At 42.0% G+C, this 19,668-nt stretch overlaps 1 protein-coding gene across 6 annotated transcripts in view; it reads left to right on the top strand.

Annotated features, from left to right (window-relative positions):
* The window catches only part of LOC110989822 (uncharacterized), a 102,370-nt gene that overhangs the window by 36,255 nt on the left and 46,447 nt on the right, over positions 1–19,668 (top strand). For 4 of the 6 annotated variants that reach the window (XR_002599696.2, XR_015428039.1, XM_087147482.1 and 1 more), the window contains exon 2: positions 8,545–8,663. Coding sequence is in view for 2 of the 6 variants with exons in the window: in XM_087147482.1 (XP_087003608.1) it covers positions 8,545–8,663 (119 nt within the window). In the remaining 4 variants the exon portion in view is untranslated. Of the gene's footprint in view, positions 1–8,544; positions 8,664–13,749; positions 13,877–14,553; positions 14,625–19,668 lie in introns of all 6 variants that reach the window. The other 2 variants (XR_015428040.1, XR_002599697.2) reach the window with 2 other exon arrangements.

Here is a 19,668-nt window from a genome sequence, read left to right as displayed (position 1 = left end):
ATTTTTTTTAAAATGATCTTGTTTGCTTTCAAACTTTATTCTATCAATTATCAAAAGAAACAAAAAAACATTTTTGTTGCTTGTGACTTTAGTATAAATGTGCTCAGCTCTAATGACTGTAGCAAACCTCAGGTATTTGTAGATGTTGCATATTCTTCTTTTTGCATACCTTTAATCAACCTACTAGAGTCACCAACACTTCAGCCAAACATATTACCAGCTCCAAAGTCAGCAATTGTACTATCAGATTTATCTGATCATTTTCCCATATTTACTTCATTTACATTTTACAAAAACACCATAACACCTGGTAATAAATTTGTCAGAGAATATTCTCTTTAAAATCTAGAATTTAAAGGAAGGACTAGATTCTAGTGATTCCAGTTCTGTATTTCATTGTGTACCCGGAAAAGGTCCTAAGCGCGCTTACGCCCTTTTGCCTGGAAGCATGATCACAGTAGAAAAAAGGTTGTAAGTAATACACTCTCTTTATTTAGTAAAAATGGATAAAATGTACCACAAAATGAATACAGGCTGTGCAAAAAGCAACCTCTGAACAACTTATCAAATGACTTGGTAATTTTATTTGTAACTATTTGCAAAAAAAAATCTGTATATTTTGTTAAAATAAAATAGTTGCATACATATGTCCTTTTGCCAGGAAATTTTTTTTGCAACAATTATGCTTCCGGGCAAAAGGTTGTAAGTGCTTACGACCTTCTTCCAGGCACACAATGATTTAATGCACAGGATGCCAACTTGGCTTTCATTAACTTCATGAATATTTTAATGGGAATCTTAACAAGTATGTTCCATTTAAGATAAAAAAAGGTAATTCAATGCAAACTTATTGCTAAACTACCCTGGGTCACCATCAGCATATGTACATGTAAATCCGTCTCTCACAAATAAAGGCTTTATCATAGATATACTGTAACTCTAACCCTACTGCCCTAAACCATTCTAAATATGTACATTATAAAAATATTTTGACTAATGTGCTTCGTAATGCGAAACAAAATTACTATGCTAACTAATTTAATAAATAAAAGGCTAATATTAAAAAAACTTACTTAACCACTTTCTTCCGGGCGACCCATTTTTGAGTACATAGGCTTTTTATGCAGAGCTGGGGAGCCCGGAACTAGAACCAAAGAGTTTGGCCTTATAACAAAAGACCGTGCTCAGCACAAAACACTGAGCTGCTGGGCATAACCGACATTTTTCGTTCTCAATAGTGGAGATAATCCAGCCTTGCTTTGAAACAGCATACCACAGTTTGAAGCATTTAGAGCGAGCAGATTACCACCAGGGACAAAAGCTCTCCACCACCGTAGCGATGAGCCACACAGCACCGCTGCAAGCTAATCTGGCCCCTATTGAAAAGACGTCAGCAGTGCACTGTGCCGGTTTCGGGAACAAAATAATCTTACGTAACGCTGCACAATCTGGGCTCTTTTTCCAACTTGAAGGCTGCAAAAACTGGGGTGTTAAATTTAACAACCGCTGTGTTATCAGAAGACTATCCAACATTTTTCACTGGTGTTAAAATTTTGGTGTTATTTGGTGTTACTTTAACACCTTCTAGTGCACTGTAACACTTGTAGGTGTGCAAAGTAACATCATAAGTGTTAAAGTAACACCCTATGGTGTAAGCTGGCGGGCTGTGTAGATTGATAATCTCCCATAAATGGTGAGCTTCCATTTAGTTGAAATTTCCAATTTAAAAATCTGTAATGATGATAAATCTTTCATGTTTCGGATGCAATAAAAAGGTATGATTTTTAATGACGTTTTCAAGTGTTTGAGAAACAACTTACAAGTGCAATGTGCATGTAATCTCGGGCATGCTCAACATGGCATTCGCACAAGTATGTAAAAATTGGAGTGGAGTCCAAGTGGAATCGCGATTCCTGGACGGAATCGGAATCTATTCCAAAAACGTTGGAATCACCCAACACTAGTATATAAGGCACCAGATATTTTTTTTAAAATGATCTTGTTTGCTTTCAAACTTTATTCTATCAATTATCAAAAGAAACAAAAAAACATTTTTGTTGCTTGTGACTTTAGTATAAATGTGCTCAGCTCTAATGACTGTAGCAAACCTCAGGTATTTGTAGATGTTGCATATTCTTCTTTTTGCATACCTTTAATCAACCTACTAGAGTCACCAACACTTCAGCCAAACATATTACCAGCTCCAAAGTCAGCAATTGTACTATCAGATTTATCTGATCATTTTCCCATATTTACTTCATTTACATTTTACAAAAACACCATAACACCTGGTAATAAATTTGTCAGAGAATATTCTCTTTAAAATCTAGAATTTAAAGGAAGGACTAGATTCTAGTGATTCCAGTTCTGTATTTCATTGTGTACCCGGAAAAGGTCCTAAGCGCGCTTACGCCCTTTTGCCTGGAAGCATGATCACAGTAGAAAAAAGGTTGTAAGTAATACACTCTCTTTATTTAGTAAAAATGGATAAAATGTACCACAAAATGAATACAGGCTGTGCAAAAAGCAACCTCTGAACAACTTATCAAATGACTTGGTAATTTTATTTGTAACTATTTGCAAAAAAAATCTTTATATTTTGTTAAAATAAAATAGTTGCATACATATGTCCTTTTGCCAGGAAATTTTTTTTGCAACAATTATGCTTCCGGGCAAAAGGTTGTAAGTGCTTACGACCTTCTTCCAGGCACACAATGATTTAATGCACAGGATGCCAACTTGGCTTTCATTAACTTCATGAATATTTTAATGGGAATCTTAACAAGTATGTTCCATTTAAGATAAAAAAAGGTAATTCAATGCAAACTTATTGCTAAACTACCCTGGGTCACCATCAGCATATGTACATGTAAATCCGTCTCTCACAAATAAAGGCTTTATCATAGATATACTGTAACTCTAACCCTACTGCCCTAAACCATTCTAAATATGTACATTATAAAAATATTTTGACTAATGTGCTTCGTAATGCGAAACAAAATTACTATGCTAACTAATTTAATAAATAAAAGGCTAATATTAAAAAAACTTACTTAACCACTTTCTTCCGGGCGACCCATTTTTGAGTACATAGGCTTTTTATGCAGAGCTGGGGAGCCCGGAACTAGAACCAAAGAGTTTGGCCTTATAACAAAAGACCGTGCTCAGCACAAAACACTGAGCTGCTGGGCATAACCGACATTTTTCGTTCTCAATAGTGGAGATAATCCAGCCTTGCTTTGAAACAGCATACCACAGTTTGAAGCATTTAGAGCGAGCAGATTACCACCAGGGACAAAAGCTCTCCACCACCGTAGCGATGAGCCACACAGCACCGCTGCAAGCTAATCTGGCCCCTATTGAAAAGACGTCAGCAGTGCACTGTGCCGGTTTCGGGAACAAAATAATCTTACGTAACGCTGCACAATCTGGGCTCTTTTTCCAACTTGAAGGCTGCAAAAACTGGGGTGTTAAATTTAACAACCGCTGTGTTATCAGAAGACTATCCAACATTTTTCACTGGTGTTAAAATTTTGGTGTTATTTGGTGTTACTTTAACACCTTCTAGTGCACTGTAACACTTGTAGGTGTGCAAAGTAACATCATAAGTGTTAAAGTAACACCCTATGGTGTAAGCTGGCGGGCTGTGTAGATTGATAATCTCCCATAAATGGTGAGCTTCCATTTAGTTGAAATTTCCAATTTAAAAATCTGTAATGATGATAAATCTTTCATGTTTCGGATGCAATAAAAAGGTATGATTTTTAATGACGTTTTCAAGTGTTTGAGAAACAACTTACAAGTGCAATGTGCATGTAATCTCGGGCATGCTCAACATGGCATTCGCACAAGTATGTAAAAATTGGAGTGGAGTCCAAGTGGAATCGCGATTCCTGGACGGAATCGGAATCTATTCCAAAAACGTTGGAATCACCCAACACTAGTATATAAGGCACCAGATATTTTTTTTAAAATGATCTTGTTTGCTTTCAAACTTTATTCTATCAATTATCAAAAGAAACAAAAAAACATTTTTGTTGCTTGTGACTTTAGTATAAATGTGCTCAGCTCTAATGACTGTAGCAAACCTCAGGTATTTGTAGATGTTGCATATTCTTCTTTTTGCATACCTTTAATCAACCTACTAGAGTCACCAACACTTCAGCCAAACATATTACCAGCTCCAAAGTCAGCAATTGTACTATCAGATTTATCTGATCATTTTCCCATATTTACTTCATTTACATTTTACAAAAACACCATAACACCTGGTAATAAATTTGTCAGAGAATATTCTCTTTAAAATCTAGAATTTAAAGGAAGGACTAGATTCTAGTGATTCCAGTTCTGTATTTCATTGTGTACCCGGAAAAGGTCCTAAGCGCGCTTACGCCCTTTTGCCTGGAAGCATGATCACAGTAGAAAAAAGGTTGTAAGTAATACACTCTCTTTATTTAGTAAAAATGGATAAAATGTACCACAAAATGAATACAGGCTGTGCAAAAAGCAACCTCTGAACAACTTATCAAATGACTTGGTAATTTTATTTGTAACTATTTGCAAAAAAAATCTTTATATTTTGTTAAAATAAAATAGTTGCATACATATGTCCTTTTGCCAGGAAATTTTTTTTGCAACAATTATGCTTCCGGGCAAAAGGTTGTAAGTGCTTACGACCTTCTTCCAGGCACACAATGATTTAATGCACAGGATGCCAACTTGGCTTTCATTAACTTCATGAATATTTTAATGGGAATCTTAACAAGTATGTTCCATTTAAGATAAAAAAAGGTAATTCAATGCAAACTTATTGCTAAACTACCCTGGGTCACCATCAGCATATGTACATGTAAATCCGTCTCTCACAAATAAAGGCTTTATCATAGATATACTGTAACTCTAACCCTACTGCCCTAAACCATTCTAAATATGTACATTATAAAAATATTTTGACTAATGTGCTTCGTAATGCGAAACAAAATTACTATGCTAACTAATTTAATAAATAAAAGGCTAATATTAAAAAAACTTACTTAACCACTTTCTTCCGGGCGACCCATTTTTGAGTACATAGGCTTTTTATGCAGAGCTGGGGAGCCCGGAACTAGAACCAAAGAGTTTGGCCTTATAACAAAAGACCGTGCTCAGCACAAAACACTGAGCTGCTGGGCATAACCGACATTTTTCGTTCTCAATAGTGGAGATAATCCAGCCTTGCTTTGAAACAGCATACCACAGTTTGAAGCATTTAGAGCGAGCAGATTACCACCAGGGACAAAAGCTCTCCACCACCGTAGCGATGAGCCACACAGCACCGCTGCAAGCTAATCTGGCCCCTATTGAAAAGACGTCAGCAGTGCACTGTGCCGGTTTCGGGAACAAAATAATCTTACGTAACGCTGCACAATCTGGGCTCTTTTTCCAACTTGAAGGCTGCAAAAACTGGGGTGTTAAATTTAACAACCGCTGTGTTATCAGAAGACTATACCAACATTTTTCACTGGTGTTAAAATTTTGGTGTTATTTGGTGTTACTTTAACACCTTCTAGTGCACTGTAACACTTGTAGGGTTGCAAAGTAACATCATAAGTGTTAAAGTAACACCCTATGGTGTGGTCATCTGATAACACCCAAAAGTGTTGATTTTAACACCCAAGTTTTTACAGTGCAGGCCTGGCTGAAATATTCAGTCAATGAAGGTTACCTGTCAGCTTTAGAGTAGCCCAAAGAGTCCTTCATGTGGGTATAAACAGCCATTAAATGAAATGATGAATTTTTGAAAAATTTTGAAAACGGAAAATGTGGAAAAGGACCCGGCATCTTGTCTTGCTCAAGAAAAATCCACCCGGCAGCAAGTGGTTAAAACCAACCAGCAGCCCACAATTGCATCAATTGAAACTGAAGGAAAGTCTGTTAATAATGTAGAATTTATAGCAAATCACTTTCATAACTCCTTTTGTACTGTTGGTAAAAATCTCTGCTATTAATTTCTCCCAATAACCATACTTTGTCTGATTATCTAACCAATCCCAATCCAAAGAGTACCTTTTTTCACCAGCTACAGAAGGAGAGATCACTGATATACTTAGTAAATTACCAAATGAAAAAGTGCAGGAGTTGATCAAATTGATTGTAGGCTTGCATTGTTGAAAACTGTGATTTATGCTGTCTCTCAACCACTGATATTTGTCATCAATTTATCTGGCTCCACTGGTGTAGTCCCTAAGGATATAAAGATTGCAAGGGAGACCCCAGTCTTCAATAATGGTAACCCTCTTTTTGTTAATAATTATCATAGACAAATTCCTATCCTTGCGTCCTTTTCAAAGGTCCTGGAATGGGGGATTTATAAATATACACTGGATTTCTTACACAAAAATAACGTAATTTCAAATAATGAATTCAGATTTTGAGAGAATTATTCAACTTCACATGGCATAATTAAGTTACTGGACAAGATCACAAATGATATGAACTTACCATTTTCTACTATTGGCATATTTCTAGACCTCTCCAAGGCTTTTGACACCATAGACCATGACATAGTTCTTTTAAATTACATTATTATGGCATCAGGGGAATTGCCTTGGAGTGCCCCAGAAAAGAAGTGACTGGGATGAAAGTGGGATCCCAGTGAGATCCCGGTGGGATACGTCTGTCCCACCAGGATACTGCCATCCCAGTGGGATCCCATTTCCAGGTGGAATTGTACTGGGATCCCAGTTGAGGTGGGATCCCAGTTGAGGTTGAATCCCAGTTAAGGTGGAATCCCAATTGCAAGCTTGTTTAGCTTGTCACACGGTTGTTGCAAATAAAAACAAACTAAAAACAAATCAAGACTCACAGTGTGTCAGATCTCTGAAACAGACTGCATCACTAAGTCAGGTTTTGACTGAGTTACAAGGAAAAAAATTGTACATGGTGTGTTTACCCTCCGAACCAGACAATTTTCAGGCAGTCATGGCGCCAGAATTCCCACCAGGATCCCAGTCACTTTTTTCTGGGGTGGTTAAGGAGCTTCCTATGTAATTGAAAACAGTTTGTCAAGATTAATGATACCACCACCTCCTATTGTAACATCTCATTTGGCATACCTAAGGGATCCATAGGGCCACTCCTATTTACTGTGTATATTAATGATTTTAAAAAATCCTCTGATTTACTTTTATTAACGTGTTGGTAAAGGTGCTATCTATTGATAATTCAACCTAAACACCCATTCAGCAGTTCAGTAGGCAGGAAATTAAGGTGACCCAGAAAATGACCCCATTTTTAGGAGAGTATTACACTACAAGAACTCAGGAAGGTTTTCCACTGGGAGGGAATGAAAAGGAGACTTGAAGGAAGTTATAACACTCCTCTATAATAGTCTGGCAGAAGACTGGAAGTTACACCCAACTATTCCTTCCACAGAAGTTTAAACACTTGAAAGAGTGATCCACCTAGAAAGATTCTACTGGCCGTGTATGTCATGTAAGATAGAGCACTACATCACCAAAGTGTGTTGGCCCGTGCCTCATCCATAAGAAACCAACCTTACACATAACAGCACTTCCTGTAAACATCACCACCTCCCAACCCTTTGAGCTTTGAGCTGTCCATTGACTCTGTTCACTATTATAGCATTGCAAGGGAGATTTGAATTCATTCTTGTAATTATGGATCACTTCACCGGGTTAGGCCAAGCCAATGCGACCAGAAATAAAAGCCGAAAAATAGCAGCCGACATCCTCTTTAATGACTTAATCCTGAGGTTCAATAGTTTTGTGAAATTTGTCCTGTTATTATTTTCTTGCCAAGTTACGAATTTACTGACGTGATTGATCTTTGTAACAGTTTTAAAAACTTTCACATAGATTGTAGATGATATTTTGTCTCATTAAAATGCCATTTGTTTGTGGGAAGTCCCTTAAAAGTTCCTTGAAGTTTAAGAATATGTGGAAAAAATTTACAAAGTCTCATAACTAAAAATTTAGTAATTTCTCGAACTGAGACCAGGCATGTTTTAGTACTTTGTAGTGCTAGAGTAATAAGATGAATGTGTCACATGTGATGCCACACAAACTTTCCATTGTTCCCAGTGCCTGAGTAGAGGTACATGTACTGTACATGTAACTTGTAAGCTGAAGCATGGCTTGACCAAGTGAAGTTGGAGTAAAACATTTATATTAGGCATACAGTGGAGAGTGAGCAGCTGCATAAAGAGGGAGCCAGCTGGCCAGTCTGTGGAATGTAACCCCATGGACTTGTCTAGAAGCTTTGGTGGGTAGGGGCAAAAGGTTATGAAGTTATGTTCCCCTTGAGGTACATGCAGTGAATGCAGTTGGCAACCAGTTCAGAAGGGGTGTTTTTCATGAAGTTTTGGTGTAATGGCCATACTGATATAATGCCTTGCTTCTGTTTTTCTTCTATTATTACTCCTTTGTATTTGTTCTGATGTTTGATTCTGGCAAAGTGATCAGACCCACTCAACATGATCTCTTTTCGCCCGTCTTTGCCCTACACAGAAAACATTAACAGACACATTAATGTTACATGTACTAGATGAAAGTTGTCAGGAGACAGGTCAGAAGACAGGAACAGACTGGTGTGGACCCCACAATCCCCTGACTAGAGGCACCACCGAAGCAGCAAACACCATGGGAGGTCATAGGAGAAAGCAAGTATGAAAGCATCTTTCATGTCATATGACATTTAGGGGTTAGACTGTTTTGTCAGTTAAACAGATGATCACAGTTCTTTGACATGTATATGTACATTAATATGAGAAAAATTGCAACGTCAATTCAAAAGACCTAACATGCTTTTGAGATTCAAATGAAAGTTTACTAACCTAACATGCTTTCGAGGTTCAAATAAAAATTCACAACCCTAACATGTTTTCAAGAAGCTGGTGGAATTTTAAGAGCCCTACATATTTTTGCGAATAGAATAAAGTTTTACAGATCTAGCATGTTCTGAAGCTTTGAATGCATTTTCCCTGACATCAAACAGCTGTAGGTTTTGATTTCAGCCTATGCTTTCCAACAAATCTCATTTCAGCCAAATTTAGAGAGTGACAATGTGTGGCTTGATGTAATCCAAACTTCTGAACCTCTTTTTTATGTTTCCACAGTGTTCAACAAGCATCTGCATGGTCAAATTCCAGCCTTTTAGTTTTATAATATTTCATTTGAAACTTGAAAACATGTTGGTCTGTAAAATTTCATTCGAGCTGAAAACAATGTTTTGTGCCGAAAGATGTCAGTTGGTTGTAAGAAATTTGGAAATTTCCCCCAAAGCTCTGTTCGATATAGTATTAGATATAAAATACATTTGATTTTTTTAAAAGGCTTCCTTTTCTCTAAAACATGTTCCAAATCTTTTATACTGTAACTCTGCTTCATATTTGCCTCTGTAAAAGAAGCCCAAGTGGATCTGGAAACGCACAGAAGATTTTCACAAAAGAGTTGTGTTCACGATGTAAGTGGTGTGGTCTAACAATCAAGACCAGTCCATGTTGCTGTGTGAGCAAGGGATTACTAGTGATCGTTAGCGAGCAGGGTAGTACGGTGGTTAATCGCTCCCCTTATTGATCATGATCACCCAGGATTAGGACATGGTGCGGTGGGTTACCATTCCCTCTTTGTATACTGTTGGCCTCCATCGTAGTTGCCCATAGTGCGGGCAGTGTGATCTCATCGTCAAAGCTAGTCCACACTTCTCTGGTGTGCCAGGCAGATGTGAACGGGGTTGCCACCCACAGTTGAGAGGCATGATCAGGTGAACCCACCATTCGTATGCTCCAGTGTGGGCTGCAACTCTAGGATCGTAAGCGGGATTGCCCCGAGACCCCTCCCTCCCCACTGGCAGTGTATTGTGCCTTATCATCTGCTTGTGCCGCACGCTTGCCGCCCATTCATGCTCCTGTCACAGTGCAGTGGAACCCATTGAGCTGATACTCAACGCCGAGAAACAAGACCAAGCAGGTGCATTTTAGCACAGTGGACAGCATCCCTCAAGCTCTCCAATGTGACTACCCACAAGTTGGGTTGATCTGCTTAATAATCTGCAGGTAGGCCCACACAACACAATCCTGGCCTGCTTACCATGGCCTCGCCCGACAAAATTACCATACCAAATACAATGCCATGTACTGCCACCCTCCCAGCCCCAGCTTCTGGCATCTCCAGCACCTACCCACTCGGCCTTCATCCGCTGAAATCCACCCACCGTACTGAGCCACTGGACTGCTGTGCTGCCATTTTTGGCCTCCTCTAATTACACAGCACATTCAATCTGGTACCTATGCCCTGATGAGTGACAATGACTCTGCCAGGGCTTCCAGTCATCATTCTCAACTGTAAGCCCGCACTTCAGACACATGTTCAACAAATGCTACAGTCTGCTACAGACTACGAGTCTGCATCATCCGTCTGGGTCCAATTTGCCATCCTTGAAGGAAAAGTTTCAGGCACACATTTTACCTGTACATTTGACTGGCACAGACCCCCACTTGACAATATACATGTACATGTACATGTGTCCTGCTGAGCATGTGCCGAAAGCTTTTGTCCAGTTATGGTACAGCAAGGTCAACTACCTCCGCTCGCCCACAGTTTTACCCCATAACAATTGTGTGTAGATGTCCCAGCAATCCAGAGACTAAGTGTTGTACACAACTCAGTGCCCCGAGAAATGCTCACCCCTTCCCTTTTCTTGTTGACCAAGTCCCTTGTAGCACACCCACGAGCAGCCTTTCACCATCCCATTCCCATACTTCCTGGACTTTATAAAGGCTATCCAGAAACTAAGTCAGTGAGACCAAGTGTACACAAAATCCCCATAGAGATTTCTTTCATATACTTTCTACTTGAATGAATTATTCATAACCACCCGAATCCAGGCGTTCATAGGCTAAGACGTGGCCCTGAAAGTCTATATAGAGGGAGCAGCGCCGATGGTCAGCATTTGTCATTCCTGAGCTAGCAGCTCTCTGGGAACATCTCCCCATGGACTATTCTTGAGTGTATAGCTCTGGCATGAATTACTCATCAGTCATTCCCGAGTGAACTGCTCAGATATGGAAGTCTTATATGCTCTGATTGTTGTTTCCATATCCAAGATCATCTTACTAGTAACAGAAGTTGATTACTGTAAATTTGGATTATGTAAATGATTATTCAGAATAAACCAGTTGTGTGTATATGTCAATCCAATGACTCTACAGGTAGCTCTGTCATTATTGTTGACAACTGCCAGTTGTGTTGTGGTACCCTCTTGCGCCTTCTTGTTCTACTCCCTCAGACTCCGCTATCTTTTCCTGCTCGTGTATTGTTATTGCTTTAAGTCGTTGCCCTCGTTCCTTAAGTTCAATGTTTAGTGATTCATTGACTGGGAGTACCTTCATCTTACTAAGTGGTGTGGTGGCAGCATCAGAAACGTTTCTGTGCCTTGCTTTAGTTCATAATGGGACAGTTTTGTCACCCAAACCCCTTCAGGTTTGAATGCCATTTTCAGACTCCTGATCATGTGCATCTTTCACATGCAGGTGAGCAGTTATCCAGCTTATGCCCCAGCTGTTTTAGACACTGACTTTCTTCTTAGTTTTAATGAGAATAATTATATACCTGCCAGAATCACCATTTCTTCTGCAAATGCCCCCTCCCCTTACCAGAGCGAGACCACAAATACATCATAAGAGCACGGCAAATTGCCAACATTTTTGATGAGTCTGATGATGAATCAACTGATCAGACTTGTGCCCTCGTTGATGAGTATCCTGGTGATTCCCCAGCCTCAGAGTCATCAACCACCCTGTGTACTCAGGTCGATAATCCCCGTATATTGACACGTTTCATGACCACCACACTGTCCATATCACCATAGACAGTGAAGCAACAGGCAATGTGATCCTTGAGGCCAAAGCAAAAAGATTGGAATCCATTTTACACGTAAGAGCTCACAGTCTGCCCATCAGGCCAGTGAGTCCTCCCTCTTATAAGTGGTTATTGGAGAAACCAACCTCAATCTGACATGTGATGGGAAGGAATTTCACTTTGAGGGTTTAGTGTTTGAAAACCTTGATGTGGAAATTCTCTCAGGTACCCCCTTTCATGGATACAAATGACATTGCAATCCGCCCAACAAAGCGTCAGGTCATCTTGGGCGATTAACATCACATACATGTATAGATCTACCAATGAATCCAAAGATTGGCACACAGTGTGCCGAGCTTACATCTTACGTGCACTTCCACGCACAACTGTGTGGCCAGGAGAATTCATCAAGCTCGACCTCCCGCCCACCAGCCCTAATGACACCAAGTTAGCATTAGAGCCATGCACTGACGCTTGCTCAAACACTACTGACATCCCCTGGCCCCCTCATTCCAAGTGTGGCAGAAAGAGTTCGCTTACCAAACTTCACAGATGAGCCCCAGGTCCTCAAATGCATGGACCAATTCTGTCATGTCCGCTTGGTGTTTCTGCCCTAGTCGGATGATCCTGACTCAACCAATCATGACTCATACATGCTGAATGCCTCACAGATCTCAGCAGAACCTCAACAATCTCAGCCCAATTCACTGGATCCCAACAATTTGCTAATTCCTGACGTGATTCTCATTTCATGCTGTACAAGAAGAGAACGACGAGGTATTCAACCCAAAGTTTCCAGGTTACAACGGTGCTGCCAGCCCCTTTGAAGCTGTTGTTAACATGGGCCCAGTCCAACCCCCACAATGCAAAGGCTGCCTGCCAAAATATGCTTCAGACAAGCTTCGTGAACTGCAATACAAATTTGACAAGCTTGAAACGCAGGGAGTCTTTGCTCCCACTGAAGATGTTGGAATCAACGATGGCTCTGTCAGAAAATACAGCATTGGTGTCACACTCTGCATCACTCACAATAACAAACCCTGCCTTGCTTGGTTTTATAGCGCCAAGTTCCGAGGTCGCAAGCCCACCTGGTTGTCCTGTGAAGTGGAAGAGCTCTCCATCTCAGCATCCGCCAAGCATTTCAGCCCCTTAATCATTCAATCCAAGCATCATGCTTGCATCCTCACTGACAGCAAACCATGCTTACAAGCCTGTGAGAAAATATGCCATGGTGAATTTTCAGCAAGCCCGCAGATTTCTACTTTCCTCTCCACAGTGAGCTGCTACCAAGCTATAGTCAGACACCTCGCCAGTTCGGCAAATGTCCCCTCTTACTTCGCCAGCTGTAATGCCCTTCCCTGCCATGACCTTACCTGCCAAATTTGTGCTCTTGTGAAACATGAGGAAGAGTCTCTGGTCTTCCACATATCAGCCGAGGATGTGATTTCTGGCAATGCCAAACTCCCTTTCACTAGTAGAAGAGCTTGGGTGGAGTTCCAGTCTGAGTGCCTCGACCTCAGATGCACCTGTGCCCATCTCATCCAGGGCACTCGCTCATCTAATAAACTAACTAACATCAAGGATGTCAAATGCTTCCTCCACGTTGTCTCTGTCACCAAAGATGGCTTATTAATAGTGAGCTGTGATCAACCCCTGTCTCCATCACATGAATGCATTGTTGTTCATCGCCAAGTACTCAGTGGGTTCCGTGTGAAGTGCCACATTCCATCCTGGAACTTAGGGGACATACTATGCGGAACCACCTTGGATCCCCATAGTGTATGCTTTATTCCCGCTGTAGGGTTACTCACCTAGAATCAAACTCCATCTTTCCAACCTCCAGGATCTTCGGTCCTTCTATCCAATCACACTTAGCCTCTTCTTCTGACAGACTTTGGTGCCCAGTGTGAACCCTTAAATGGTACCTTGAGAGAACTAAAGACATCAGAGGCTCCATTTCTCAACTGCAGGTGACCACTACCCATCTCTACCATCCATCTATCAGACACTGTTGCCAGGTGGGTTGTTTCAGCTATTAAACTTGCTAACACATTAAACTGGCCTACCACCCCAGATGAGATTAAATCTTGGGCATACATTAAAGGTGTTTCCATATCAGACTTTTTCAAAGTTGCTCATTGGAAATAACCATCCAACAGCTGTTACCATAAATCAGACAACAACTGGTGCTGAGTCTGATGCGATAACTCCATTTTTTTTATCGTACATTACTGAGACTTCACCGCATTCTACCCTTACTGTTCTTAATTGTCATCTATTGTTGTGCATCCTCTCCAAACCCTATACCTCCTGTTTGCATCGGAAGTATCCACTTAACGAAACACTGACAAAATAATTTTCTGGAAAACAAACTTTTATGACGAAAAATATATACCCAATCCCCAAATACATTTATATTGTAAATGCAAATATTCTGAAATAATTATTTTACTTACATTCATAATTATACAAACAGATTTTTACGTTCATAATTATACAAACGGATTTTTGGCGGAAAGCAAGACTGTAATTTCATAAGGGTCCCGCCACGGTGCTTGTTTTCTAACTCAGATCTTCCTAGTGGATGCAGTGCCGTGCTGTGCAAAATCCAGGCTGCAGCTCTTAAGAACTGCCTATTGTGCCCAACATTAGTACTGCTGTTATGTAAATTGGGCACTCCACTCCTAATCCACAGGGCCCGCCACAACCCACCGAGAAGATTTAAGGTGGTCCTGGCCTGGAGAGTAGAGAGGGTTTACAACAAAAGTAAGGATCCCTTATAACCACAAGCCACTCGACATTGACCCCCCTCAGACAGCTTCATATATATGGCTACATACACCCGAACCATGGGCACACCAGGCCCAAATCTACATGTAGGTGAAAAGCCCAGAGAAAGCATATGGGCAAAGCACACATGAGTAAATTCTCCACCGATGTAGAACATTCGGTCGGATGATAATAAATTTACATAGACACATAAAACGTACGGGTTTTCCACTGATGTTGCACATTCAGTCGGAATACGTTTCACCCCAAGAGTGCAAGTGCGATATAAACTGCATTTAAAACCCATTTTACTTGGACTCAAGCACTCCCACTGATGTTGCACACTCAGGAGTAAATGGACTGAATTATTTTACAAATTACATATCAAACGCTTAACCAGAAAACATATAAATACAATTAAATAAAGCATACAAATGGGTTGCTGGCTGTCTATGTCCGCAAAAATTGCCACATGCGCAACTCACGCCCCACAGGAGTAAGACTGCCAGAACCCGTCCTGGACGGGACCCGCACTACCCCACAAACTGTGACAAAATGCACTGGTGCAGGTGTTCTGTGAACTCGCGGTTACCAGACAGGGCTCAAATGCACCCCATCACGTAAATAAAGGGAATACTCCTACCAAAAGAACTGAGGGTGGCGAAGGCAAAATGCCATTGGCAATTTTGCACAATGCGCCCTGGCCCACCTGTTGATGGTGTGGCGCTTGCGTACCATAGCTGGCTGTGAGTGAGCACCATGGTAAAAAACATGAGGCAGTATATTTGACCAAACAAGAGTTGCATGGGGGAACATGGCCGCCCAGTCGCTCAGCATGATGGCCACCCTCATCCGAAGAGCATGTTCATTAACTCGGACTAAGTCACTAGTGCCAATATGTAAAAGTATCAAAAATGGCGGGGGGGGGGGTTAGTTTGACTCATATCAGCCAGGAGAGAGCAGATGTCCCCCATGCCAGCCCCACCTTTCCCTTTCCTCAGTACTTTTAGAGACTTGAAAGGAGCGCTCTGCCCTTCTAACACTGGAGTCACCAACTATCCACACCTCATCTAATGCAAGGTCATAAAGAAAAAGAAAACGTAAAGAAGATGTGAGGTAGTAAACACGGTAAGCACATCATGCAGTGGTGTGTAAGCACGGTAACTCAGATTTAGCTTAACGGTATGTATCCGGTATCATATCCGGATATAAGACAAAAAAGCCTTAGAATGCCATCACCCCATAGCCTGGATTTCTACATGAGCCACTCCGGAATTTGCCGCCGATGACACTGCTCCAATACAAAATGAATGACCCTTAATTGAGGCTCTCTCAAGGCCCACAAAATTGACAGTTTTATGCATAATGGCATTAAACTGATAGCAGGTAAGGGGGCTCCCATCAAAGTGACAAAAGAATGGGCCTGAACATGGCAGACGGAGATTGGCAAAGTTCCACAGCGCCTGCACGGGACAGAGTGATGTGCCAGGTGATGTCCCAGGTGAACTGCCTTGGCAAATGCTTTGAGGGGGGCCACGTTGATTATTCTTGGCGGTGCGGAAAGAAATTACTACAGACCCGCCATCGTATACAATGCCAGGCTGGCGAAAACGTACGTCATGCAATCCGAGCACAGAGCGTTGCACGCGGTGTCTGGAATCAACAGCAAATTCGTCACCCCGCATGAAGCCTTATATGCATTAAGGAAAACCGCCCGAAACAATGCCGCCTCAAACTCCGAGGAACAAACTGCATTGAGAGACCCCACTAAATACGCGAGCAGTGGTACGGAAATCGGTAACCGAGAATCCCTCGCTGGATGGAGTCTGCGTGCTCCTTCCCCGAACTTACATGCTAAAAAATCATCAGTCGGATCGGCCAGCCCCTTAGCTTATGAAAGTAACTCACGCCAGCGAGGTACGTGTAAATTGAAGACGAGGAGAAGCTCTGTAAGGACAGCCAAGCGATAAAGTGCCTAATGTTGCCAACTGTAGCAGGAGCCTCGCTTGAGATGGCGTGCTGTCGGGATTGGTTAAATGCCCTCCAGCCAGCTGCATTGGTTTTGTGAGTGTTGGCAGCCAGAGCAGCGGAGAGCAAGCACTCTACCTCATCCCTTACCAGGTTTCCGGCATAGGAGGGTGTGGAGTCATTACGGCGTCCGCAGTGGGCGCGACCCTGCCAAAAGTGGGCCATCTGAAAACGGGACAAAGCATCTGCAATATCATTAAGTTTGCGGGGCACATGAACTTCCTTCACGGAAACATTGTGACGAAGGCATTGCTGTACAAATGGATGCACTAATTGCATAAAGAGCGCACAGCGAGAGGATTTCTTATTGATGATTTCCACAACAGCAGCATTGTCCGTATGAAATATGACCTTGCGCCCAGCTAAAAGCTTTGCCCAACACAACATGACTATGTACAGCGAAAGAAATTCCAGAAACGTGTTCGACGGAGAACGGCGAAGGAGTTCAGCCGGCCAGCACCCTGAACCCACTTGCCCTGAAAGTAGACACCGTAGCCTACACTAGCAGCAGCGTTGGTGAAGATGCGAAGGTGAGCATTGGATTGCCACTCCTCACCAGCGAATATGGACACACCATTATCAAGTGAGCTTGGAATTCCAGCAAAGTCAGCAGATCAAGCCAAACTCCTTTAGATATGCGCTCTTTGTGGTGAGGGCGAGACAAGCTTTGCGTGAGCACTATCAGGCGATGTAAAAAGGCTCGCCTGGGTGGAATTGCCCGGCACAGGAAATTAAGCGACCTGACTTGCTTCTGATTGCTACGGAGTGATATCCTGCATCCCTGTAACGCTCGCTCGATAAGGCAAGATGTGGCCAAAACCTTGTCAGAGGGAACGCGAACTGTACAATCCACAGTATTGACCTCCAACCCTAGAAATGTGATTACCTGCACAGGACAGACTGTTTTTTCAGCAGCTAAGGGGAACCCCATTGTACTGCAAACAGCCTGAAAGCAGCGAAGAAGATGCGTACAGCGGGCACCAGAGGACCCAACAAACAAAATATCATCCAAATAATGCGTTAGTAGCGCAGACCAACTGGTATTGCTCACCCGATATTCCAAAAATGAGCTAAATTTCTCAAACAGGGCACAAGCTATACTACACCCCATGGGCAAGCACTTGTCAAAATAATACAGACTGTAACGGACGTTGTGTTTTGATTTAAGTTTAACCACTACCAGCCAGGGACTCCGGGATCGGAGCCGTATGGTTTATATGTGTGGCCGGGGTCTCCGAACTCGGACAAAGGAAACAGGGCCCTGTAACAAAAGACCGTACTCCAAACAAAAGACCAGGCTGCTGGGCATGACCGGCATTTTTCACTCTCAAAAGTGGTGATAATCCAGCGTTATTTTGAAACCGTATACCACGGTTTGGGGTATTTAGAGCAAGCGGATTACCACCGGGGACAAAAGCTCTCCACCACCGCAGCGATGAGCCACACAGCACCGCTGCATGCTAATCTGGCCCCGATTGAAAAGAGGTCAGCAGTGCACTGAGCCAGGTTCGTGAACAAAAGACAGCTGTATAACACCGCACAATCTGGGCTCTGTTTACAAGGCTGCAGGCCTGGCTGAAATATTTGGGCGTCAATGAAGGTCACCTGTCAACTTAGAGTAGTGCCTGAAGATTACTCCGTGCGGCTATAAACGACTGTTAAATGGAATGATGAATTGTTGAAGGATTTTGAAAACGGAAAAAATGATAGTCATGCCGGCCCAGCATCTTTAACGTTGAATAATGCCCCGGTCCGAAGTGGTTAACCATTAATTTTGATTAATGTACATGTTTTCCTTATATGTTAAGAAATTCATGTATGCTTATTTTATTCCACTGTAGAGACCTAGTCTAGACCCAGTTACCCAACTTTACTTGACCATCACTGGTCCTTATCTCTGGATCCTTGAATTCTGCATACCTTTGTGCCAGGCCTGGGTGGCTGTTCCCATAGTAACACTCTCCCTCTCCAGACCACATGTTCCCTTAGGCTATAAATCTTCCCCCTGCAAGGACCCTGACTGTGCTTTGGCCACAGTTCCCTTCCAGATTGACCATCATATTGTTGCCCACATCCATGGAGTAAGGTTCCTCTTTTTCTTTCATGCATCATTCCTCCAAGTTTCCAAGTTTTGAATCGATCATCTTTGTTAGGCAACACCCCCAGCCTAGTAAGTACAGTTTATAGATTTCTTAGGCAACATTTAATTATTTTGATATTGTTTTATTGCTCAGACAGCTTATTGTTTCAGTTTACTTTTGTGTCATTACTTATATATACATGCATATTTATAGCTTGAGTTTTTGTTCATTTGTTACAGCAAAACCTTCCGACTTCTGACTTCCGACTTCAACCTTCTGTCATAATAATCTCCTGTCTTTAATACGTCCAAACTCCTAGTCAGCTAGTACCTCCAATCGTTCCTCGCTCTTTGCTACAATCTTCATTAGTCTGAATAAAGGAAGTGTCATTGTACTACGGGACCAAATTACATTCCTCTTGCACCAATCATTCATTGTCAAGGTTCTGTAGCTGTAGTTGGCTACACAGACCCTCAAACTGAAACTCTAAAAGGTCATAGTCAGGCGGAGATACCAGGAGCAAACGAAATGCCGATTCAATATCTGCTTTCGCGAGCTATGCGCCCTTACCAGCCTTTGCCACCGAGGCAACAGCTACATCGAATGAGGAATATTGGACTGAACAGAGGTCCCGGTCAATAAAGTCATTAACCGATTCCCCCGCGGGAAAGGAAAGGTGGTGAATAAGGCGAAAAGTGTGTGGCTCATGCTTAGGCGTTAAACTAATTGGGGAGCATTGCAAAGTGGGAAAGGGGCGGTGGAAAATGGCCCGGCCATCCCGCCCTGTGCAATTTCAGATGCTAATTTGTCACAAACTACATAAGGGTGTTCGGATGTGGATGACAAGCAATGAGAGTTGTGGGGTGAACGTGGGCAATTGTAACCCAAAGAAAACCCTTCTGTAAAGCCTTTCAGCAACAGCTGTGCATCTT

Source organism: Acanthaster planci, linkage group LG16 (assembly GCF_054643075.1).
Source record: "Acanthaster planci isolate LZ-2023a linkage group LG16, COTS_SCS, whole genome shotgun sequence".
Classification (NCBI taxonomy): domain Eukaryota; kingdom Metazoa; phylum Echinodermata; class Asteroidea; order Valvatida; family Acanthasteridae; genus Acanthaster; species Acanthaster planci.
This window is presented reverse-complemented; position numbering and strand designations above follow the sequence as displayed.